This window comes from Pteropus medius, unplaced genomic scaffold (genome assembly GCF_902729225.1).
Source record: "Pteropus medius unplaced genomic scaffold, Ma_sr-lr_union100, whole genome shotgun sequence".
Classification (NCBI taxonomy): Eukaryota; Metazoa; Chordata; class Mammalia; order Chiroptera; family Pteropodidae; genus Pteropus; species Pteropus medius.
Genome location: NW_024348533.1, coordinates 2,577,419 through 2,601,212, shown reverse-complemented (window position 1 = coordinate 2,601,212; position 23,794 = coordinate 2,577,419). Strand labels below are relative to the sequence as shown.

The following is a 23,794-nucleotide window of genomic DNA, read 5'->3' as shown; positions in this document are numbered from 1 at the left end:
ATCCCAGTTAGTCCCTCTCCTTTTTATTCCCTTTTGATGGCCCACACAGCTTTCCCTGAAAACTGTTCTGTATTATCAGGCATTACATAAAAACAAAAAGGGAAGAGGATCCCCATGTTTAATACTGGTTAAACCAAATATACAAGTCAAAGTCTGTCTAGATTGCTACAGATCATTCTACTCTGTTTTGAAGATCTTACTTTGAGATCCTTAAAGGTAACCATTAAACCACATATTTTTAGGAGGTGAAATCCATATTGCTTTAAGACACAAGTGGTTTAATTGCATTTTTGATAGAAGTGACAGTGTCAAAAATTTTATTAACGTTCAGTTTAAAAAGCTTTATACCGGGGTACACCAAGATACAGGAGTGCTGCTTCTTAAAGAAGTTAACCTTCAGGGTTTGGTCCTTGGTTCAGAAGCTGTGGAGCTTTGGTAGTTTTTCAAGTACTTTAAGAATTCATGATCTTGGTCCAGGACTGGCAATATTGTGCCATTTTCTTCTTCCTTCAGGGGAGAAGAGATACTGTGACCCTTCTAGGCTCTCAACACATTACCACACAAGTGACTCCTTAACATCTTCTGTGGATTAGACTTTGCTCTAAATTGGCCTCAAGGCTCCCTCAGAGGAAAGACTGAAGGAGGGAACCATTGAAATTTCTCAGGATGGACCTTAAATGCAGTGTTTTTTTTGTGTGTGTGATAAAACATATATTATAAAATCTACCATCTTTGATCATTTTTAAGTGGAGGGTTCAGTGGCATTAAGTACTTTCACATTGTTGTACAACCACCACCATCCATCTCCAGGACTTTTTTTCTTTCCAAAGCACAACTCTGTGCCCTTTTAATGACTCCTCACTCCCTGGAAACCACCACTCTACTTCCTGTCTTTATGAATTTGACTACTCTAGGTCTCTCATGTAAATGAAATCATACAGTATTTGTCCTTTTGTGTTTGGTTTATTTTTAAATGCAGCTTTGCTACTCAGAACACTAGCCTTACAGTGAGTAAGGATACAAGTAGGTGTGGTTGTTACTTCTAGATGCGTCTTCAACCTGGATCCCTTATACAATTCCTATGGATCCGAACCTCCTTATTTAATAGACAGGTCTCCTAATTACCAGGTTTTCACAGAAGCTTTAAATTCAGATGATACTAATCACCACTCTGGGTCTTCTCTGCTTTGAGAGCATCCTTGGTCCCAGACCAAGATTAGCTGCTGCTGGTTAGCAACAATCACCACCATGGTCACACTTACTGTATGGCTTTGGATTTTGCTGATGATTCAAGTTTGACACCTAACAGAGTATCATTCGCTCTTTAAACCCCTAACCCCATGTTTTACCTGGCCACTTGAGAATTTTGAGCTCATTTTCCTTATATGAAAAATATCTAACACAATGTAAATCAAAACTACATTTAGATACCACTTCGCACCCATTAGGATGGCTATGATAAAAAAAAGAAAAATTAGTATAGGTGAGGATTTTGAGAAATGGTAACCCTTGTAAGATGGTATATTCACTATGAATAAGAGTATGGTGGTTCATCGAAAATTAAAAATAGAATTACCATATGATCTGGCAATTCTGCTTCTGAGTCTATACCCAAAAGAATTGAAGGCGAGAACTTGAGGAGACATTTGTATTTCCATGTTCATAGTAACGTTATTAACAATAGCTAAAAGATAGAAATAACCCAAGTGTCCACCAACGCATGACTGGATAAAATGTGGAACATTATTCAGCCTTAAAAAGGGAAGGCATTCTGACATTTGCTACAATAGGGATGAACCTTGAAGACGTTATGCTAAGTGAAATAAGCCAGTCACAGAAAGACATATACTGTATGAATCCACTTAAGTGAGGTACATGGAGTAGTCATACTTACAGAGACAGAAAGCAAAATGGTGGTTACTGGGGTGGGTGGGGAGTTAATTTTTAATGGATACAGAATTTTGGTTTAGAAAGATGAAAAGTTCTGAGATGGACAGTGGTGATAGTTGCGCAGCAATCCGAATGTAAATACCACTGAACTGTACACTTTTTAAAAACTGTTAAAATGGTAAATTTTGTCATGTATATTTTACCGCAATAAAAGAGAGTTTAAAACAATGTCTAAGGTTATCTGATCATTATTCCCTGCTCCTACAGAGTTTGTCCCCAAACATTATATTCTAGAAAGAGACAAAATGCAGTTAGTAGCAAAACAATGTTTCAAAAGCTGGCCTGCCTCAGTTGTTTGTATTTTTCAATAATAAGTCACTTTAGCATCATATCCCCTCCTGTCCTACTCCCCATTCCAAAGGATGCAAGTAGGGAAAAAAGAGTGAAATTTGAAACCGTAGGCAACAGGACAAGCTTCTATGGGGCTAGGACAGGTTCCAGAAGGCTGTTCTATGCAAAGGCGGCCCACACAACACAGGGAGGGAAGAAACTCAGAGCTAAGTCACCAGAGAAGCCCATCTGTCCCATCACACACCTCACAGTGGCAGCGCAGGCACCTGCCAGCTGATCACCTGCTGAGGTGGCCCGCCAGGAGGTATGGGCACTCTTTTACACTCAGAAGTTACCTACCTCACAAAAGTGGTTCTCTATAATACTCAAAGCAGTCAGGGCAACGTGTTGGTTCTCATGAAGTTGCAAAGCCTCGATTCTATCAACCCCACCAAGTTCTTCGATCAGGAGACACAGGTTTTCTTTCTCCGAAAGCTTCTCTGCTGCCTGGGGTTGGGAGAGAGAAGCAAGATTCTGGGCAAAAGCCTAAGAGGGTGCAGCTTGGCCCATGGATCTGACCAAGGCTCCTGCTCCAGGACAGGCAGTCTGGGCTTCACTTTTCCTAAACTGACATGATTGTCTTCCCGCTTTGGATATTTATATGTACTTAGGTTTCTTTTCACCACACAAAATACACCTTTTTTTTTTTTCTGAATGCGCTGCCATCCATAAATATATCACTATTGCTATTTAGTAGGTATCCCCATTTTATTTAATAGAAATTGTTTTAAATAACCGTTTGCAAGAATGTTCCAGCAATGCTGTGTAAATGCAGGTGTTCTGGCCCTGCACTCCCTGAGAGCATTGAGAGAGAAGCCAGGAAGCCCTCAGTAACGGCAGCCACACCACAGCAAACTGTGTAGTCCCCGGAAACAAGGCGAGAGGGTTTAATCCAGTTCTGGTCATCGGATTTATCATGGGGCCTGCCTATCCATTCACTCCAACATATGTCTATACGCGATAAGTGAGGCACACAAAACTAGAAATACAGATGTGATTTAGAGAAGGCCTTTTGTAACTCATAATTGTTAGGGTGAAGAAAGTATAATCTAGTAAATGATCAGAGGTTTACGTTAGAGAAGATGTGCCCAGAAGCCTTGGAAAGTAATACAAGATCTTAATGAACAAGGCTGTGCCAGGTTGATCACGGGATAATGACATTCCCAGCAGAAGGACCATGAGGACAAAGTTTTGAAGGAGTAAGTGCTGCATCTTAGGAGAAGAGGGAGTAGTTCAGAGAAACAGCATATATGGGGAAAGTGGAGAGAGATAAAGAAAAAACTGTGCTGTCATATCTAGAAGGTCTCTGCTTGCTTTTTTTATGAGCAGAAAGAAAAAACCTCCTGTGGATCAAAGTCATCATTCTTTGGGCCGTACTGTTTACCTGATGAGAGTCTGTACTGTCTGTCTAAGCCTTGACACCCTCTAGGTCTATCTGTAGGTCCAAATGAGTTACTGGTTTTGAGGGAAGAAACTAGGGCAGGAATCCACATGCTAGGTTAGCCTCAGAAAGAAAAGTGGGCCGTAGGGGACCACCCAGGGCAGCAGAAGCCCTGGAGAAGGATTTTGGACTTTAACAGCAAATGGCCCCAAAGTTACTTCAAAGAACCCCAGCTATACTCTGCTGCCCATTTGAAGCTTTCTGTCTCAGCTCGATCTTTCTAATGTACTGTCCCAAGTGCCTCTATCTTGGACTTCGCTGGTCCATCAGATGTGATTTGCTCAGACTCTCCCCAGAAAAAATCCCAAGTGTTTAATTTAAATGAAGCATATGAAGTTACATTTCTATAGCTCACAAGTGTGCTTTCACAAATTTGTTAGATCCAACTTTGTCAAGTCTCTACTCTTTGTCTGTGTGATTTGCTCAAAGTCTCAGTGTCTAGTTGGGCTATGTTTCAAACCTGTTCTTGACTCAGGTCTGTTCTTTCCAAGACAGTTACATGAAAAGGGTGCTTCAAGTGGGCTTTCAAAAGGAGTTCTCTGGTGTTACTTTAGAATTTTTCTAAAGGATCTTAACCAAGATGGTGCCAGATGGTCCCTGCCTCATGGTATTCACGCCTTTGTGTAGGCATGAGTGTTGAATAGGGCTGACCTGTGTAACCAAAAGGATGTTGTTGAAATGATACCCTTTATAGGTCCTAAAAGACATGGGGACTTCTACTTTGCTTTCTTAGATTATATGCTCTGGAGGAAGCCAGCTGACACGAGGTGAGGACACTCAGGCAGTCTTATGGAGAGGTCCATGTGGTGAGAATAACTTGCCAGGCATGTGAGTGAGCCATCTTGGAAGCTGATCCTGGAGCCTCCATCAAGCGTTCAGATGAGATTGAAGCCCCAGCTGACTGACATCTTGAACCTCACGAGAGACTCCGAGCCAGAACCTTCTAGCTGAACTCTCCCCTGATTCCCAACCCCAGGAACTGTGTGAGATGATGTTTGTTTGAAGCCACCAAAGGGTAATTTGTTATTTAGCAAAATAGAACTGACACAAATAGTACAAAAATATTGGCTTAACTTAACTTTATTTCAGAAGTAAGAATTTTCTAGACTTCTAATTCAAGGCTTTGTAGTCCATTTTCCCAGCCATATAGTTGAATAGAACAGGAGCTCCAGCATGGCCCCTGAGGATCGATCCCAGCTAACTTCCTGCTGCTTCTTTAAGTGTATCCTGTTTTAGTCTTCTAAAGGGCTTAGTTGTGGGGCTCATTGACTACTTTTTTCTTGCTTCAAAACTTCTTACTCAGAGTAAGTGACAGACCTTACGGATTTGGCCCCTGGGGGCCTTGAACCTGAACCCCCTCCCCCACCCCCATCCCAGTGCTTTGCTCTGCTCTGGCCACACCCTCCTCCTGCTCTTCCTTTCACCTAGAATGCTCTTCCCCAGATACCACAAGGCTTACTCATTTCTTTGAGATCTTTGCTCAAATGTTATTCCTCAGAGAAGTTTCTCCTGACAATTGCATGTCAGGGATCACCATGCCCTCCTCACTCTGAGCCATCACTGACTACTTCTTTACCAGATATAGTTACCTATCCCTCCCTACCTGAAGTGTCTGTTCACCTCCCCACTACCACACAGCTCTATGAGACCAAGGACTCCGCTCTGCCATCTCTTGAGCATCTAAGCAGTGCAGGGCACAAAGACACTCTTTGAAAGGCCTCTTGCTATTCTTATCCATAGAATGTGTGGTCAGAGGGAGGGGATAGGGGAGTAGAGAGGAAAGAGAATTCTACTTCGGTTTTAAAAACCAAATTGTTTACTTGTGCCATCACCATTTCTACACACGCACACACACACAAAATCCACGTCAATGACAAACCTTAGTAGTTTTCAGTTTTGTTACTAATGACAAGTCAAAACCCAATTTGTTAGTTTGTTTTTTTGAGTATGTTGTTGTGGCTGTTAATTGTTTGGTTTAGTTTTTACAGTTAAAGACTCTCCATTGAGAATTAAAAGCAAAATTTACCAATGTCAAAAAAAAAAAAAAAAAAAAAAAAAAAAAAAAAAACAGAAGAAACAAATTAAATGCCTTAAGTTTAGAGATTGCTATTTAGAAAGCAGCCTGTTCAGAATGACTCACCTGGAGGAGAAAAGTGATGATGTCAAGGATGATGATGACAATTTTGGCGTCTTGGACGGTGAGCAGGTTTACCAGTGGCTCCAAGACTCCAGAGCGGACAAGCTGTATCAACTGGTCCACAGTGCCCCCCGTTGTGAAGTTAGCCACTGCCCAGATGGCCTCTTTCTGGACTTTAAAATCTCCCTGCAGAAAGAGAACATTTACATTCTTTACAGACCCTGAAGAACTCACAGTGATGCTAACTTGGTTCAGTCTCCAGATAGGCTGGTGATGGCGAGGACTATATGTGAAATTTGCACAGAACACTTTGGCAACTTGCCTCTAGATCTTGAGCAGAAGACAGTGTCTTCGAGATGCCAAGAAAGAGGCAGGCAGACTCATTCGGGCTTTTAGAGGGACATTCTAGGTTCAAACAGACTCGTTTCCTTAAGTCAGGTTATGGGAAGAATAGAACCAAGGCAAACCAGTCCAGGCAATTGATGTAGATTAGGGATTATGCTTGAATTTGAGATTATAGCGGCCTATGTCTACATTTCTAGTCTTTCTGCCCCAGTAACACTTTGGGCCAGGAACTCCATAGCTACAAAGTTGAGCGCACAGATGTGATCTTGGGGACTGAGTCAGCACAGAGGTGACAGAAGAAGGTCACTGAAATATCACTCAATTCATCCCTTGTATTTATAAAAAGCATTTGGCCCAGAGATATGGGAGTAATTTATCACAGATCCTTCTATCCCTGGACAGAAGAATTATTCTCATTTTGTGGCCTGGGAAAATTGTGACCTCAGTTTAAAGCAAAAATCAAAAACCAAACAACTTAAGGCTCCAAGCAAGCTATAGTTCAAAAGGCACAGTTTGAAATAAGAGTATTTCTTGATTCATGACAAGATATTTCTGATTAGAATATGTACAGACTCACAGTAGAACACAGGATAGGAAGTGTCTAATAGATTGGAAAATGCTGTGATTTGGGTTGCATACCTGGCCTAACTTTTCCTAGTTAATGAAAACCTGGGGCTCGCCATCCAACCTCAGAGCAGAAATGCCTAAGCGAGAAAACACAGCTCATCCATTAAAAGGTGGCAATAAGAAATGCTGATGATCAGAATTGTCCTGGGGAAAGGAAGTGGAAATCAGGAGGAAGAAGTAAGCTTTACTGTATTTCTACTTTTACCTGGATTTTCTGTGTATGTTACCACTTTAATCAAGGTGATTTTTATGCACAAAAGGCCACCTGTCTTCAGTGTACAATATCACCATAACCAGATATGTTTTTCCTCCTACACAAAACAAAATCTTTTTCCTCCTTCATCAAGTAGAGAATGAATGGCACATTCTTTTAACACTACATAAAGATAAGCCATTTTTACCAGCTCAAGATTTTTCTGGATATTTAAGCTGTGGGGCCACCCTTTCATTGAACAATGCTTGTTTAGTTCTCTAAATTTTTCATGGATTGTCCAAAACGAGATGCCCCTACCCCTTCCTTTTTAAAGGAGAGCTAGAAAACTAAAGTTTCATAGCTTTGTTGTGATCTCAATTCATTTGCTTCTTAGCCTGTGTCTGAATTCCTGAAGGAATTCAATACAGGGCCAGTTTGAAAGCGGACTTTTGTGGTGGACACTGAGTGTACCACTTACATTTTTTAGCAGAGCCACCAGGGGAGGCAGCATGTTGCAAGTGATCAGCTGCTGGATGTGCTGGTGGGGCCCCGCAGCAACATTGCTCACGGCCCAGGCTGCCTCCTTCTGGATGAAGGACTTAGGGTGCATCAGAAGCTGGGGCAGCACGCCCAGCACTCCTGCGTCAATGGCCACCTGGGTCTGGTGATCCGTTCCAGTGACGATGTTCCCCATGGTGCGGAGGGAGGGGGTCTAGAAGAACAAGATTAGAAGTGTAACTTTGTATTGCAAATATATTACAGTGGAAGGTGACAATCACACCGAGATCTGTGCCCTCTCAAACATGAGTCATGCTATGCTTATGGCTGTCTGGAAGCCTGTGAACTTGATTATATCCATAACCCTTATGAATTCAGTGAACCGATGGCTATCGATATGGCTTAAAGGTACTTGACAGCCTCTCAACAGTTCTGGCTCGAGTGGGATAGAGGCCAAGGGATACCTTTATTAAGAAATATGCTGTCCTTTTTATATTCTTACACTGGGAAAACTGTGAAGTTGATCGTAGTGTTTATAATTTAATAACATCTACTGAATTTATATTTAGCACCAGTGTCAAGTTTCTGCTGTATATTTAATTGGAGCTAATGAGATCCCAATGGCATTTGTTGGTATCTTCACAACCTCCCTCTCAATAACTCTGAAGGTCCCCAGGATGGGTCTACGAATGGGCTCAAGATATCTGTCCTAGGAGGGTTGACTGTGGATTTATTTGTTTCTCTGTACTGTAGTGGCAGCTCAGCATGGCCCATCAACAGTTCTAGAGTTTTCCTAGCCTATTATGCTGTAGTGAGTATCTCACTGCTCAAGTGAGAAATGGAAGTAGTGCCATAAGCTAATCACAGCCTTGCCAGGATTGGCATATAGGCCCTAAATCCTCAGAATAAGCAATTTATAGGGTTATAAATATAGGGTTATAAACGTGAACAGGCTCTGTTCACACCCTCCATGCCACCAGCACTAACTCCCAAACTAGCCTTGATATCTGAGGACTACTATACTAATCTCAGATTAGATTATCACTGAGGCTGCATAATACACAGTATTAGGCATAGAAATCAAAACGGGCACCCATATTTTAAACTACACTTTCAAGAAGTATATTATGCAAGCGACATGTTTTGTAACATAGCAAAGTATTTGATACTGGTTTTACTTACTTTTCACCTATATCTGAAGTAGTCTTAGAGAACTGGGAAGAGGATAAGAAGGAATTTCCTTCTATATTTGAGTAAGAAACTCAAATGTTACAAGAGCTTTACATTAATATACATACACACACACACATCCTGTATTAGCCAATTTGTTAGACTACTGGCATAGACCATTAGGAGGAAAGGCCTCAAAAGAAGAGTTCACTGGGTAGAGGGATTATAGGCAATTTTAATTCGGTGCTTTTCTATATTTTTTAGTTATCACATTAAGAAAAAGTATGTTACCTAATACCCACTAGTGTTTTGGATCAAAATAGACTCGAGAGTCTGGCTTAGAGAGTAGCAGAGACCAGGGAAGAGCAGATGACAAGCTTTGCTCTAGGTGAAGGATTAGGGCTGAGTGTGGGAGGCCTGGGGGTGGGAAAGGAGCAGAGCTTGCTGAAGTGAATTCGACTCACGACTCTAATCGGGAGGCCCACACAGACATATGGGACCTGGGATGTTTACCAAGACATTGAGTTCTGAGCTGGTCATGAGCTCAACCAGCCTGGGCAGGACTCCTGTGTCAACCACGTGGCCAATGCGTTCATTGCTGCCTTCGGTGAGGTAGGACAGGGCCCAGCAGGCATCAGAAAGGACCTCGCTGTCTTTGTGTTGCAGGAGGTGGGAGAGGATGGGCAACATTTGCTCCACTGCCTTTTGGCAAGGGTACGGGTTCTTGTTTCGGCACAGGTTGGACAAGGTCCACGTGATGTTCCGCAGAAATGTAATCTGTAACGAGAAACTGCTTCAGGCATCAGGTGCAGGGAAGAAAAAAATGCAAACAGCAGTGTGTCCTTGCCATCTTTAATCAATATTATTGACCAGCACGAACCAGAGCAACTGAGCTTCAAACAGGAATTTTTTCTAGGTCATGATGTATACTAGGAACACAGAGAATGACCTTTATGCTTTCTATTCAAATGTTAGATGGAGGTTTCCTTATATTCTTCAAAATGTCCTTTCCAACTCCACTCAATTGATGACCTCATTTCATTTTTCATTGGCAAAACAGAGATGAAGCGGGAGTTACTTGTTCTTCCCATCAGTCTATAACCAACTTGTCATAACCATACTTCTGATCTTCTATTCAAGGATCAAGAGAATCTTACCGTGCCTATGGATTCCATCGCTTTGTGCCCTTAAAGATTCTGTCCCCAGGATGACCCCTCTTCCCTGGATCACTCCTATCCATATAAAAACACCCTCTGCAAACTTCGACCGTGACCCTTGGCACCCTCCTTGCCATCGCCCCACTTTTATTTTTCAGGGTCCATCCTTGAGGAGCCATCTGTATCCACCACTGACCTTGTGGCTTCCCATCTGCGCTTCCACCCCATTTAGTCTGGTTTTTGCCCTTACTTCTTTGAAGTTGGTGATGAAATCAGCTCCTTCCAAGTCACCAAATCCCAGAGTTGCTTTCAAGTCCTAAATTTACTGTCCCTCTCAGCTGTATTTAGTAGCATCTGTGACACCAAACCTGGTTTTCTATTGTCGAATGAGCTGTTTCTTCTCAATCTTCTTGGCAGGTCTGCCTGACTTCTGAAGGTCAGAGCCCCCAGGACTTGGTCCTGGGCTCTCCTCACACTCTAGGTCAGGGGTTGGCAAACTTTCTGTAAAGGGCCAGATAGTAAACATTTTCACCTTTGCAGGCCCAGAGAGTCTCTCTGTTAGAACTAGTCAACTCTGCCTTTGTAACACTACAGAAGCCACAGATGATATATATGTAAATGAATGGGTATGGCTGTGCTCCAATAAAACTTTATTTACAAAAGCAAGTAGCTGGCCAGGTTAGGTTTGCCGACCCCTGCTCTAGTTGATCTTGCTCAGCTGGATGACATATATGTGCACAATTTTCTAGACTTGAAAATCCACTGATGTTGCTGCAATGGTACCTCTCACTCGCTTTGATTTAATATATATGACTAAGGCTCTGATTTCCTCTTCCCTCCATCCTCCTCATTTCTCTAGGACAGTCATCTAAATAATCTGACCCAGAACCTGGGGCATCTTTGCTTTTTTTTTTCTCACTTCTATGTCTAGAAGAGTGGTACCCAGGATCCATCTGCTTCACCATTTCCCTCTGCTTTAATCCTACAACAAGCAGCCAGAAGGGTCTTTCTGAAAGATCAGACCACTTCACTTTCTGCCTTGAAACACTCTAAAGTAGGGGTCCCCAACTGGTAGTGGTCCGTGGCCTGTTAGGAACAAGGCCACACAGCAGGAGGTGAGTGGCGGGCGAGAGAAGCTTCATCTGTATTTGCAGCTGCTCCCCAGTGCTAGCCTCACTGCCTCAGCTCCACCTCAGATCATTGGGCATTAGATTCTCATAGGAGCCCTGGTCCCTTGTGCTGAAAAGATTGAGACCACTGCTCTAAAGGCTTCCTTGTGCCACCTGGATGATGTCCAAGTCCCTTGCCCTACTTCCCATCTTACACTGCTCTCTCCTTGAAAACTCCCTTGGTCATGCTGGCCTTTTTCAGAATCAATCATATCAGGTTTTCTCTCCCCTTGAGGCTAGGTGTGTATTCCCTTGGCTTTTGGAAGCTACCTTCTCTTCATTTTTTGTTTGAGGCAAAGCTAGAACCCAAATTTAATTTCTAATCCAGGGAGTCCTCTCTTGTTGCCACATCAATCAACTTTGACTTTAAGCTTCAAAACCTAGACCCTGTTATTTAGGAAAAGAACTGGTGAGCCACTAATTCTATCTGTACCCCTTGAATAGAGAGCTTAGTCACCTACTTTTGCAGGACTATAAGCTTAGAAAAACCTTAATGGACTTCTTCCAATGTCCTCAAAAGAAAGATCAGCCATATTGCCTGCTGAGGACAAATTTGGATCAATTTCTACCCAAAGTGATGTTCAGTCCTAGGACTTCTTTATAATTGCCATCATAAGGGGCCAGGCAGTAACCGCATGGCCCAACATTGATTCGGAAGAACTTTCTCAATTTCTGAACTTTGGGAACTTCTTACCTAGGTAGGTTTTCTAATTTAAAGACACTCACTGGTATGGTTGATGAGACCAGGGCCAGTAGATGTGGGATGGCATTGCTTGAGATAACAAAATCTCTTAATTCTGGGCCATCACCTACAAATAGATAAGAATATGACATTCAAAGAAGGAACAAAGAGAATCCTAGGGTAGCTGACTTATTTTTTTAAAAGTCTGTGTAAAAGGTGAGAGTCTAAAACTCATTCCTGCATTGGGTGTGTAGGCAGTATAGCCCTGAACTGGATCTTGGGTTTCCAACATGCTAGCTGGGTGGACTGGCCTAGTGTGGGAAGCAGGTACCACACCGCAGCAATTGCCATAGGCAGAGTCTGTGGATGCATAAAGAAGCCAGCCAGCTGGGCCCAGAAAGTGGATTCTAAATGCTGAGGGCATTTTACAGCATGGTTCTCAGGAAGACAAAGGCCATTGCATACCAAATTGTCTTCCCAGAAGACTTTGACACAGGGCAGTAGCTTCCAAATGCAACTCAGAACAAAATCTAGGAGATAGCTAGGTGTTAGCCATCAGCTATCTGTGACTTTGGCTAAAATAGCAATTTTAGACCACTAGAAGTCACCATTGGGCAAGGCAAAGTTAAATTATACCACCCAATTTTGCCTGTTCCTTACTGAATCAAGCAAGATAAGAGACAAAGTTTCTGCAATAGGTGCCTTATTTCTGAAAGCATTTAAAAAACAGACTGATTTTATATTCTGTGTTTGCTAATCCCAATATCTGAAGTCCTTGGAGGTCTAATCATACTATTTGTTTCTGCTGACTCAGTCACAGTGGGGTGTTGATTCTCTGAACTTGAAATGCTAATATTTGGCTGATCTTATTTTGTCAAAATCCTGAGAGATGCAACTGAGTTCGTTTCCCCCAGAGAGCATTGTATTAATATTCAGCCAGAAATCCAGGAGCTTCCAACCCTGCAGCACTAACTCCAGCTTGTGCTTTCCTGGACACAGGGAATACAGCATTAAGTCCCAAATCTACAAGGCCAATTTTAGAACTATGTTTATAGGCGAGACTTTTACCCCAAGCAAAGAAATTTTTTTGTATGTTCCTTTGGCAACTTTCACTGGAGGTAGAATTCTTTTAGGGTCCTGGGTTATGTAAGGGTCTGTCATAAAGCATACGCTGCATGAGTCAAAGGCTTGTGTTTTGTTCCTGAGCCATTAAGACTTGAGGCTGTAGGACCTGGTACTAGCAGGTGATCCTAGGCAGCCTGTAGCTTAAATATGCACTGTATTATCTGGTTTCAGCTTCAATTTCTGGGCTCTGAACTTGACTCTGAATTTTGGAAAAGCCAGTTGTATTTTCCTCAGCATTTCTAGGCATTTATACTTAAAATACCAAGTCTGAAATACTATCTAAAGGACGCCCATGGCATGCCACATGCCCGGCCCACTGTTTTCTTAGCCCCCTGAGGGGATAGTCTCACCTGCTATATTTCCAAGGGCCCACACTGCCTGCTCACACACAGTCATATGCGGGGAGGACAGGAGCCCAACCAAGGGCCGGATGGCCCCTGCTTCCACAACAGCCCGAGTCTGCTCCGAAGTCCCCGATGCAATGTTGGTGAGAGCCCAGGCTGCCTCAAACTGCAGGCAGGGGTGAAGTGATGACTTCAGGAACTCCACCAGCCTGGGAATGAGCCCCGCTTCTACAATCAGTTTTAGAGGAGGGTTCCTTTCCCGGGATAGTAATTTCCTTTGCAATGAGAAAGAAACAAAACAAAGACCAAAAAGCAAGTCACGTGAATCAGGTTACTAGAATCTCCTTTCTAGATGTAGTTGGCATTCCCAGCTACCACGAGAGACAAACCGCTGGGCCAGAGCTACTTAATATCCTAGAGTTTAGCCTATAGCACTTTGCAGTGGTGAAGCAACATTTTCCCTTTCAGGTATTATCTATCACTGAGATTTCTGTAGAGGCCAATTCAAATTAAGCTATTCATCTCTGACAACATTTGTATATCTTAAGTTGTTTTCAAGGACAGTGTAGAGGAGATATTTTGTCTCACTTTTGGATGGACTAGCCTTTCCTTATATTGTGTCGGCATTCTGCTATTGTCAAGAAACCAAATAGGCCACTGGAGCTCATTTCTAGCTATGAACCTGTAAATAGCAGAAATCTGTTTGGTGATACCTGGCTGCCTGGGTGGCCTGGAAATATAGGTCTGGATCTGAGGCATTCACACCATTGATTATTTCTTGCAGGGTGAGGCTGACCTGCAAGGAGACACACATATTTGGGTCAGAGTTTCTGCCAAAAGGAACCAAGGTGGTCATCTAATCTAGCCATCTAACTGATCAGAGCAAGCTGGCTTGAACAGTATGTCCCAGTCTGCATGCTGGTCTATATTAGGGAAGGGAAGAACATTTGGTGGATTCATAGAACTCTTGGACACTCCTCGCGCTCTGGGAGAGAGGTAATACCTATCTCCACTTGGAACCCCAGCCCCTTTTTACCACATGCAGTATGAACACGCTAATGGATGTCAACAAAAATGATAGTGTAAGGACCTCCAAAAACACTCTCCTCCACTAAAACAGGAAAACTGACAATAGTCGGAATCAACTTTTCAGAACTCTAGAAACTGACCAAAGGCCTGCAGCAATTTGTTTTATTCAAGCCTAAGAGAATTTTCCTCTTCAAGAAAAATGACTAGGTCTAAGTAAGAACAGTGAGCATTGTGATATTTTGCCTTATCTTATTCCCACCCACCTCCGGCTCCACAGTAGCCTTGAAAACCAATAGCTCAGCAGCCACTGGAGAAGGCAAAATGTGTTGGATGCTCCCTTAAAATCTCATTCCCAGAGAATTATTATTTGACCTGTCCGGTAGTTTCCTGGGAGATCCCATTTGTAAGATTTTCTTTATTTTGACTCAGATCTCACACAGTACAAGTCTTTTCTCTGAGGGTATTTGTTAAAAAATAATTAAATAAGTAAAGTTATTTAACTTCACAACTGCTTGGGGAAGGGGGGATGTTGAATAATAGTCAGGGCAAACAATAGACTAACCAAAAAACCTAAAAGGAAAAGCTAGAGAATGAGATGTTCATTGAGGGCTTTGAAAGCTCTGACATCCTGAAAATCTAGAAGGCCCTATGCATATACAGGGCTATGTACATGCTTACAAAAAGCTGAGAAGGCCCTAAGCTCTCACCTCTGACTGGCTCTGATGCTACGTGCAAGCAGACAGGGAAGATTTAAAGCAGGGTTGTCAACTGCCTGGCTGAGTGTTGAAGGCATGCCACAGTATGCACATAGACCCCTCAGCAAAGACTGGTTGAACGTTTAGTTCCAAGGGTTTAAGGAAATCTTTCCAATCATTAACTGACCCCTAAGCTAACTGAACAGAGAACTCAATGGTCACATAAGAATACAGACTTTACAAAACTAGTTCAGAAGTCACGGAACAAACAAATGACAACCAGCAACAACAAAAATCCCTGGGCCAAAGGGGATCTGATATCCCAAGTGACCACATTAGATTACTGAAAATGACCAGTTGTCTAAGAAATTGTAAGACATGCAGAGTACAGCAGGCACACATGAAACAAAACGATCAATAGAAACTGTCCCTGAGGAGCCCAAACATTAAACTTACTAGACAAAGACTTTAAATATGTTCAAAGTAAAGAAAACCATGTCTAAAGAACTATAGGAAAGTATGAGAATGATGTCTTGCCAAATAGAAAATATGATAGGAATTATAAATAGGAGCCAACTAGAAATTCTGGAATTGGAAAATACAAAAACTGAGATGAAAAATTCACCAAAGGGGCTCAAGGGCAGATTTGAACACAGAAAATAAACAATTGGTAAACTTAAAGATAGGTCAATTGCGATTATCCACTCCGAGAAAGATAAGTAAAAAAGAATAACAATGAAAATTAACAGATCCTTACAGATCTGTGGGACACCACCAAACATACCAACATATGATGCATAATAGGATGGAGAGAGAACGGGGCAGAAAGAATATTTGAAGAAATGATTTCCAAAAACTTACCAAATTTGATGACAAATTAATCTATACATTCGAGTAGCTTAAAGAACTCTAAATAGGAAAAACTCAGGAGATGAACACCTGGACACATCATAATCAAACTGTTGAAATCCAAAAACAAAGAGAAGATCTTAAAATCAGCAAAAGAGAAGCAACACATCACATATGAGCCCTCGGTAAGATTGTGAGCTGACTTATCACCAGAAAGCATGGAGATCAAAGAGCAGCAGGATGACACATTCTAAATGCTGAAAGAAAGACTGTCAAGCAAGAATTCTATATGCAGCAACCTATCATAATACAGTGAAGGAGAACATAAGACATTCTCAGATAAACAAAACAGAAAGTCATTTATTAGGAACTCACTCTACGAAGGAGTTCTTCAGGTACTAGAAATAAGACAATAATTCAAGTCACGTTAAGAAATAAAGAACGCCAGTAAAGATAAATATATTGGCAAATACAAAAATCATACACAAATATAAATGTTTTTGATTGTAACTCTTTTCATATGATTTAAGACAGCTGCAAAAAACAATAATTATAAATTTATATGGGTGGATACATATAAATGTGTAAAGAGGTAACTTGTATGACAATAAGAGCAAAAGGAGGTGGGGTGAATGAAGCTATATAGGAGAAAATTTTTTTATATTATTGAAATTAGATTGACATTACTCCAAACTAGGTTGTTTTAAGATGTTAACTATTCCCAGGACAAAAACTAAGAATAATTTAAAAAATACAGCAAAAGAAACAGGGAAATTAAAATATTAAGCTAGAAAATATTTAACATAAAAAACAGTAATGGAGGAATAAAGGCAAAAAAAACATAAGACATAGATAACAGCAAAATGGCAGACATGAGTTCTATTTTTATCAGTGATTGCATTAAATGTAAATATATTAAACACTCCCAATAAAAAGCAAGAATTGGCAGCTTAAAGTTTTAAAACATGACCAATTACATGCTATCTACAAGAGACACACTTTAGATTCAAAGGAACAAGTGGGTTGAAAATAAAAGAACTGAAAGCAATATGCCATGCAAACAGTAACTGAAGAGAGCTAGAGTGGATATACTAATATTAGACAAAACAAACTTTAAGACAAAAATTTTCACTAAAGACAATGACATTTTATAGCAATCAATTTATCCAACAGAAATACAATAATTATAAACACATATGCATCTGTCAACAGCCCTCAAAATACATGCAGCACAGACAGACAGAACTGAAGAGAGAAATTGAAAATTCAACAATGATGGCTGGAGACATCGAACCCTGCTCTCAATAATAGATGGAACACCTAGATAGAATATCAAGTTAACAAAAGACTTGAACAACACTACAAATTAACCAGATCTCACAGATGTCTACACTACGGAACAGGAGAAGACATATTCTTTTCAAGGGCATGTGGAATGTTCTCCATGATAGGCCATGTGTTAGGCCTTAAAACATGTCAACAAATTTATAAAGACTGAAATCATGCAGAGTATGTTTTCCAACCACAATGGAATAAAATTAGGAACCAATGATAGAAGAAAATAGAAAATTCACAAATATATGGAAATTAAACAACAAACTCCTAAATAATCAATGCATCAAAGAAGAAATCACAAGGGAAACTAGAAAATAGTGTTTTTTTTTGAAACTAGAAAATAGTTTTTGAGATGAAACAAAAACAGAAAAACTGGTAAGCTACAGCTAAAGCAGAGCTTATAGGAAAATATATAGCCATAAATGCATAATTTAAAACATAGAAAAATCTCAAACCCATTATCTAACTTTATACCTTAAAAAAAAAAACAACTAGAAAAATAAGAGCAAACTAAATTCCAGCAGAACAAAAAAAATATATTAAATACTAGAGTGGAAAGAAATGAAATGAAATGGAAAAATGGTGGTGGTGGGGCAGGGATTGTGAAACCAAAAGTTGGTTCAAAAGATCAATAAAAATGACACATCTTTAGCTAGGCTGACCAAGAGAAAAAGAGAAGACTCAGGTTATTAAAACCAGAAAGGAAAGTGGGGACATTACTAGTAAACTTACAGAAATAAAGATTAGAAACTAGATGAACAGAATATGCCAACAAATTAGATAATCTAATAAGGGGCAAATTGCTAGAAACACACAAACTAGCAAAAGTAACTCAAGAAGAAATAGAAAGGAAAAAAAAAATATTACACAAAGAGAAGCATAGGTACTAGTGAGTTTCACCAAACAGTTAAAGAGGAATTAACAGTAATCCTTCATAAACTCTCAAAAAATAGAAGAGGAGGGAACTTTTAGCTCATTTTATGAGTCCAGCATTACCTTGATACCAAACCAGACTAAGACATTACAAGAAATAAGTACAAACCAGTATCTCCCATTTTATTTAATGATAAAAGACTGAAAGCTTTTCCCTTAAGATCAGGAACAAGACAAGGATGTCAAGCCTTATTACTTTTATTCAACATAATATAGGAAGTTCTAGAAAGGCTAATTAGGCTAAATAATTAAAAATAAATAAATAAAAAACAAACAAACAAATAAATGGCATTTGGATTGGAAAGAAGTAAAACCATCTCTATTTGCAGAGACATGATCTTAGATGTAGAAAATCCTGAGGAATCTACACACACACACACACACACACACACATTTAGAATGAATAAACAAGGTTTAGGTAAGTTGCAAGGTTAACGTACAAAAATCAATTTTAATTTTTTATACGTTAGCAATGAACAATGCAAAATTAAAATTAAGAACAATTTTATTTACAATAGCATTTAAAAATAAAATATTTAGTAATAAATTTAACAAAAGTGTAAAATATGCTGAAAATCTCATAAATAAATTTAGAGAGGATCTAAATAAATTGAAAATTATCCCATGTTCATGAATTGGAAGACTTATCATTAAGATGGCAATACTCCACAAATTGATCTATAGATTCAAAACAATATCCATTAAAATCTGAGCTACATTTATTGAAGAAATTGACAAGCTGGTTCTAAAATTCACATGGAAATGTATGGAATCCCGAACAGCCAAATAATCTTGAAAAAGAACAAAGTCGAAAGACTCACACTTTGCAATTTCAAAAGCCAACTACAAAGCTACAGAAATCAAGTCTGTGTTGTGCTGACATAAGGATAAACATGTAGATCAATGAAAGAGAATTCAGAGTCCGCAAATACACCATCACATTTATGGTTAATTGATCTTTGCCAAGGGCATTAAGACTGTTCAATGGAGAGAGGATAGTCTTTTCAACAAGTGGTGTGGGGACAACTGGATACTCATGTGCAAAACAATGAAATTAAATTAATTCAAATTTCAAATTAATTCAAAATTCACAAAAAATTAATTCAAAATGGACCAATAACCTAAATATAAGAGCTAAAACCATAAAACTCTTAGAAGAAAAGACAGAGTAAATCTTCATGACCTTGGTGGATTCTTAGATATGATACCTAAAGGACAAACAGCCAAAGAAAAAAAGAGATAAATTGGACAGCTTCAAAGTTTAAAACTTTTATGCTTCAAGGAACCTATCAAAAAAAGTGAAAAGACAACCACAGAATAGGAGAAAATATTTGCAAGTCATATCTGGTATCAAGGATATATAAAGAACTCTTACAACTCAACAATAAAAAGACAAATTACTTGATTTAAAAAATGAGCAGAACATTTGAATAGACATTTCTCCTAAGAAGATATACACATAGCCAATAAGCATGTGCAAAAATGCTCATCATTAGTCATAAGAAAAAGGTCAAAATCATAATATAGCCCTTTGCACCCCCTAGATAGCTATAATCCCAAAATGGACAATAACAAGTGTTGGTAAGAATGTTAGAATGTACAATGGTGCAGCTACTTGGGAAAACAGTTAGCAGCATATTTGTTTCCTATTGCTACTATAAAAACTGGTACAAATTTAGTGGTTTAAAAGAACATAAACTTATTCTCTCATAGTTCTGGAGATCAGAAGTTCATAATCAGTTTAATTGGATTAAAGTCAAAGTGTTGGCAGGGCTGGTTCCTCCTGGAGGCCGAGGGGAGAATCTTGTTTCCTTGCCTTTTTCAGCTTCCAGGGTGCCCACCTGTGTCCCGTGGCATGGGACCCCTCCCTTCATCTTTAAAGCACAACATACTAATCTCTGCTTTCATCATATCACCTTCTGCTCTGACTTGTCCTTCATCCTTCTTATTATAAGGATCGATGTGATTACATTGGACCCATCATATAATCCAGGATAATCTCCCCAATCTCGAGATCCTTAATTGTGTCTACAAAGTCCTTTTTGTCATATAAGGTGACAACCATAGGGTTCTGGGGATTAGGAGATGGAGACGTTTGGGCAGCCATTATTCAGCTTACCACAGGCAGTTCCTTAAAGAGTTCAATATAGAGTTACCATGTGACCCTATTCTATTCCTAGGTATGTACCCAAAAGAATTGAAAACATGTTCACATAAAAACTTGTACACAAATATATATAGCAGCATTATTCATAATAACCAAAAAGTAGAAACAACTCAAATGTCTATCGGCTAATGAATGGATAAATAAAATGTGTCATGCCCATACAATGAAACATTCACTACTCAGCCACAAAATGAATGAAGCACTAATAGATACTACAATATGGTTGAACCTGGAAAACATGATACTCAGTGAAAGAAGCCAGACACAAAAGGGCATATATATTACGTGATTCCATTTATAAGAAATATCCAAAATAGGTAAATCTGTAGGGACAGAAAGTAGATTCGTGGTCACCAGGGGGAAGAAGGATTGAGGGGTGACTGCTTAATGGGTATGGGGTTTCAATTTGAGGTGATGAATATGTTGTGAAATTAGCTAGTGGTGATGGTTGCACAGCCTTGTGAATATACATACTTCAAAGGGGGTGAATTCTATGGTATATGAATTATATTTTAGTTTTTTTAAAGGCATGCTAATAGAGGATAAAAAAGAAAACAACTCCTTCATTTTGTAGTTTCATCTTCCTTGGGTGGACTCTTAGGGACTATCCTAGACAAGTGAAGCTAAGGAGAGATACGGTGCAGAGTCCTACAGCAACTCAGAATGGTTACAGCTACTCTATTCGATGGCCAAGAACAAATGTCAGGTCCACTTGCCCGGATTGAACCAATCTCTGCTCTCTAAGCCTGGCGCAGCGGAGTGATGCATGTGGATAGTGAAAGAGGGACACAGACAGTGGCGGATCATAAAAGGCATGATGATACAATGCTACTGGAGTTCTAAGAAGGGGAACCTCCTGGTCAGGGCATTCTAGAAAGGACTTGCAAAAACAGTGTTGGCCAGGAAGTCAACCCAGGATTTGTACTGAGTGAGGTTAGGGTGGATGGAGAAGGCTGACAGCAGGGAGCAGTATGCAAGTCCCCTGCAAGTCCTCACATGTTAAGAAGACGCCTCTTAAGAGAAACTTCATGACCCCTCATTTCCTGTTTCTGGCTAAGTGGTGGCAAATAAATTTTCCCCGTTAGAATACAGATCCTAGACTCACAGCCACAAAGATAAGGACCCTTAGCTTTCTGGCAAAACCAGTTTGACATTAATCATTATCTCTCCACCCCTTTCCTTCAAGACCCTCAATCAGAGCTTGTAAGTTCAGAACCAAACATTTTCAAGCCAGAGAAACTTCCTAAGGATATTATTTTACACACAAGTGCTCTAAACGCCATGTTCCAGCATACCTCTTTGGTTGGTTGTTCAGAAGCAGGATCAGGAGAGAGGCTGGTGATATTTCTTCTCTTTAAGGCCTGCTCATCCTTCTTGGCCTTCCGGAGCTGCAGGCTGACCACTATCCGCTGTTGCCGCCTTGCCTAGTGAGGGATAGAACTGGTACACTCAGGACTAGGAAGCCAGGCTGTTGTCATGTTTATTCTTTAGAACACCGTATAAAGCATCTGATGTCATTTCACGGATGCAACAGGCTGGAAGAGTTATGTTCACACAGCTAGTCTCAGCTTGATTTATCTCCTCTGCTTTCTCCTACTACACCATAGATAGGAAAATAGTCACTCTTCCCAAAGTAAAGATCACATAAACCCATGGCGGGCCAGGATTCTCAACTGTAGAGACATCTGAGCAAAGCATCCATGCCCTGAGTCTAAGTGCATCTTCACTGGTGCAGACTAGCTCCTGGAGAGCAGGCCTGGGCCTTCCGCTTGTGCACCGACAGCTGGGGCTGTGAATGGAACGCCCAGGCCCGGATGCCCCTGACCATGACCACTGTTAGGGAATTGCTCTCTAGCTCATTCAAACCTTGATCCAGTCCCAAGAGTTTTACTTGGAGACCGGAGTGAGGGAAATTAAAATTAAAAATATAAACAACCCTCTTTATATCAAGCGAAACTCAGACCTTATAGTATTGAGAATCCTGGGGAAATGATCTAACCTATGTGGATAGACGAGTTTTAGGTTGAAGGCTTTTAAGTGTTAATTTAAGGAAGTTTATATATATTAGCTATTTTGGCTCCTTACACAAGCCATGTACTTCTTGCTTGAAAATAGGGTCACTGTAGTGTTATCTGACAAGGCAGGGACACCTTTGGGGCCCACTGAGCCAATTGTACTGTTGCCTCATCACTAAGTGGTCCCTGTGTATTCTCCCTTCTCATCTCCTGGCCCTTCCCTCTGCTCTCCACAGAGGGTTCAATTCTTTTGTTCTAATTGGTTTCCTTTCATCTGTAGTGGTCTTGGGAGCCAGACAGTGATGCTTGTCTGAAAGGGTGTAACAGTGATTTGGCTCTGAGTGGTATCCTAACCGGCCAGCTGTGACCCTGTGCTTTCTCATCCTCACCTGTCCTTCAGATTCCCAAGACATATTCAACCTTGTATGATACAACAATCAATATACACAGATGTGAGACACAGAGCTAGAGCCAGAAAACTGAGACCAGAGGAACTTAACGAGAGTTAGAATCCACACACAGCACAGGCTCCCTGCCCCAGGCCCTTGTGCTTGGCCCAGCGGCTAGAAGAACAGTCTGGACGTTTCAATTCCGAGTTCTATTTCTGGAAGACACGCTTGCTGGCCATACTGTATTGCAAACATTTTAGCTCCTTGGTAAGCCTTCTTGACATGAGTAGCTGCAGCTAAGCATTTGATGCCAGGCATTTGACGTTGCTATGCATTCCCTAAGAGGAAGTTATCAGCCCTGTTTCATAGATGCAAAAACTAAAGCTCTGCATTAATAGTTTCAAGATCACATGGAGACCTTGATTTAAGCCAACAGTTGCCTGACTCCCACGTCCTTGAACTTTCGTCCTCCTCACCCTCAATATTTTATTACGAAAATCTCAAACACACAGAAAGAAAATTTGAAAGGATTTGGCGAACACCCATGCGCCTATCCACAATGAACATTTTGCTGTATTTGCTTTGTCACCCTCTTCTCTCCACCCTCCACTCCATTTTTGATGCATTTCAGTCACATGCTTTTGACTGTGCTAGTCCTTGATAAAGTGAGGCAGTTGCTTCATACTCACAGACGCATCTTTGCCTCTGTACTTAAATTTTCTCAGTCTCTCTTCTGGAGCTTCTAAAGTCGGCATGTTGACTGGAATAAGTAAACCACCTGTCGGCAGGACAGTTACAAAGAGATATTCAGTGTCCATTGTGTGGGTTATTATGTTAAAGCTGTTGAGCTCTAAGCCCTTAGAGGACTCACAGGGGAATGGAGAGCAGACTCAGGAAGTCCGCTTCCACAGGCATCAACATGCCAGGTCAGTAGGTGATGAGCACTGTGGGAACTTGGAGGGGAGCAGCCCTGGGCTGCAGGAGTACAAGAAACCTCTTAAAGGCAGTGTAGTCCGAACTAGGCCTTTGATGGCTCAGGTAGGCTGGAAGTAAAGTACCGAACCTTCCATGTGGCTGTGTCCAAGGAGTTCTATACAGAGCATACATGCAGGACAGTGAGGAGTCTAACCAAGCTACGAGAGAAAGATGGCTCTCTCCTCCCACACCAAATCCACTGGGACACTGGGTCAGGACAGGCTCAAGCGTGATCCACT

General features: G+C 40.7%; 1 protein-coding gene across 1 annotated transcript; it reads right to left on the bottom strand.

The window, feature by feature from the left end:
- Positions 1–365: 365 nt before the first annotated feature.
- KPNA7 (karyopherin subunit alpha 7) lies at positions 366–23,335 on the bottom strand. Its single transcript, XM_039880342.1, has 10 exons — positions 23,270–23,335; positions 21,472–21,600; positions 13,882–13,964; positions 13,175–13,443; positions 11,744–11,826; positions 9,205–9,468; positions 7,502–7,735; positions 5,862–6,044; positions 2,581–2,727; positions 366–507 (listed from the first exon to the last, which is right to left on the bottom strand). Exons 1-10 carry the CDS (start codon positions 23,333–23,335, stop codon positions 397–399), a joined length of 1,569 nt encoding a protein of 522 aa, XP_039736276.1. The 3' UTR covers positions 366–396.
- Positions 23,336–23,794: the final 459 nt, after the last annotated feature.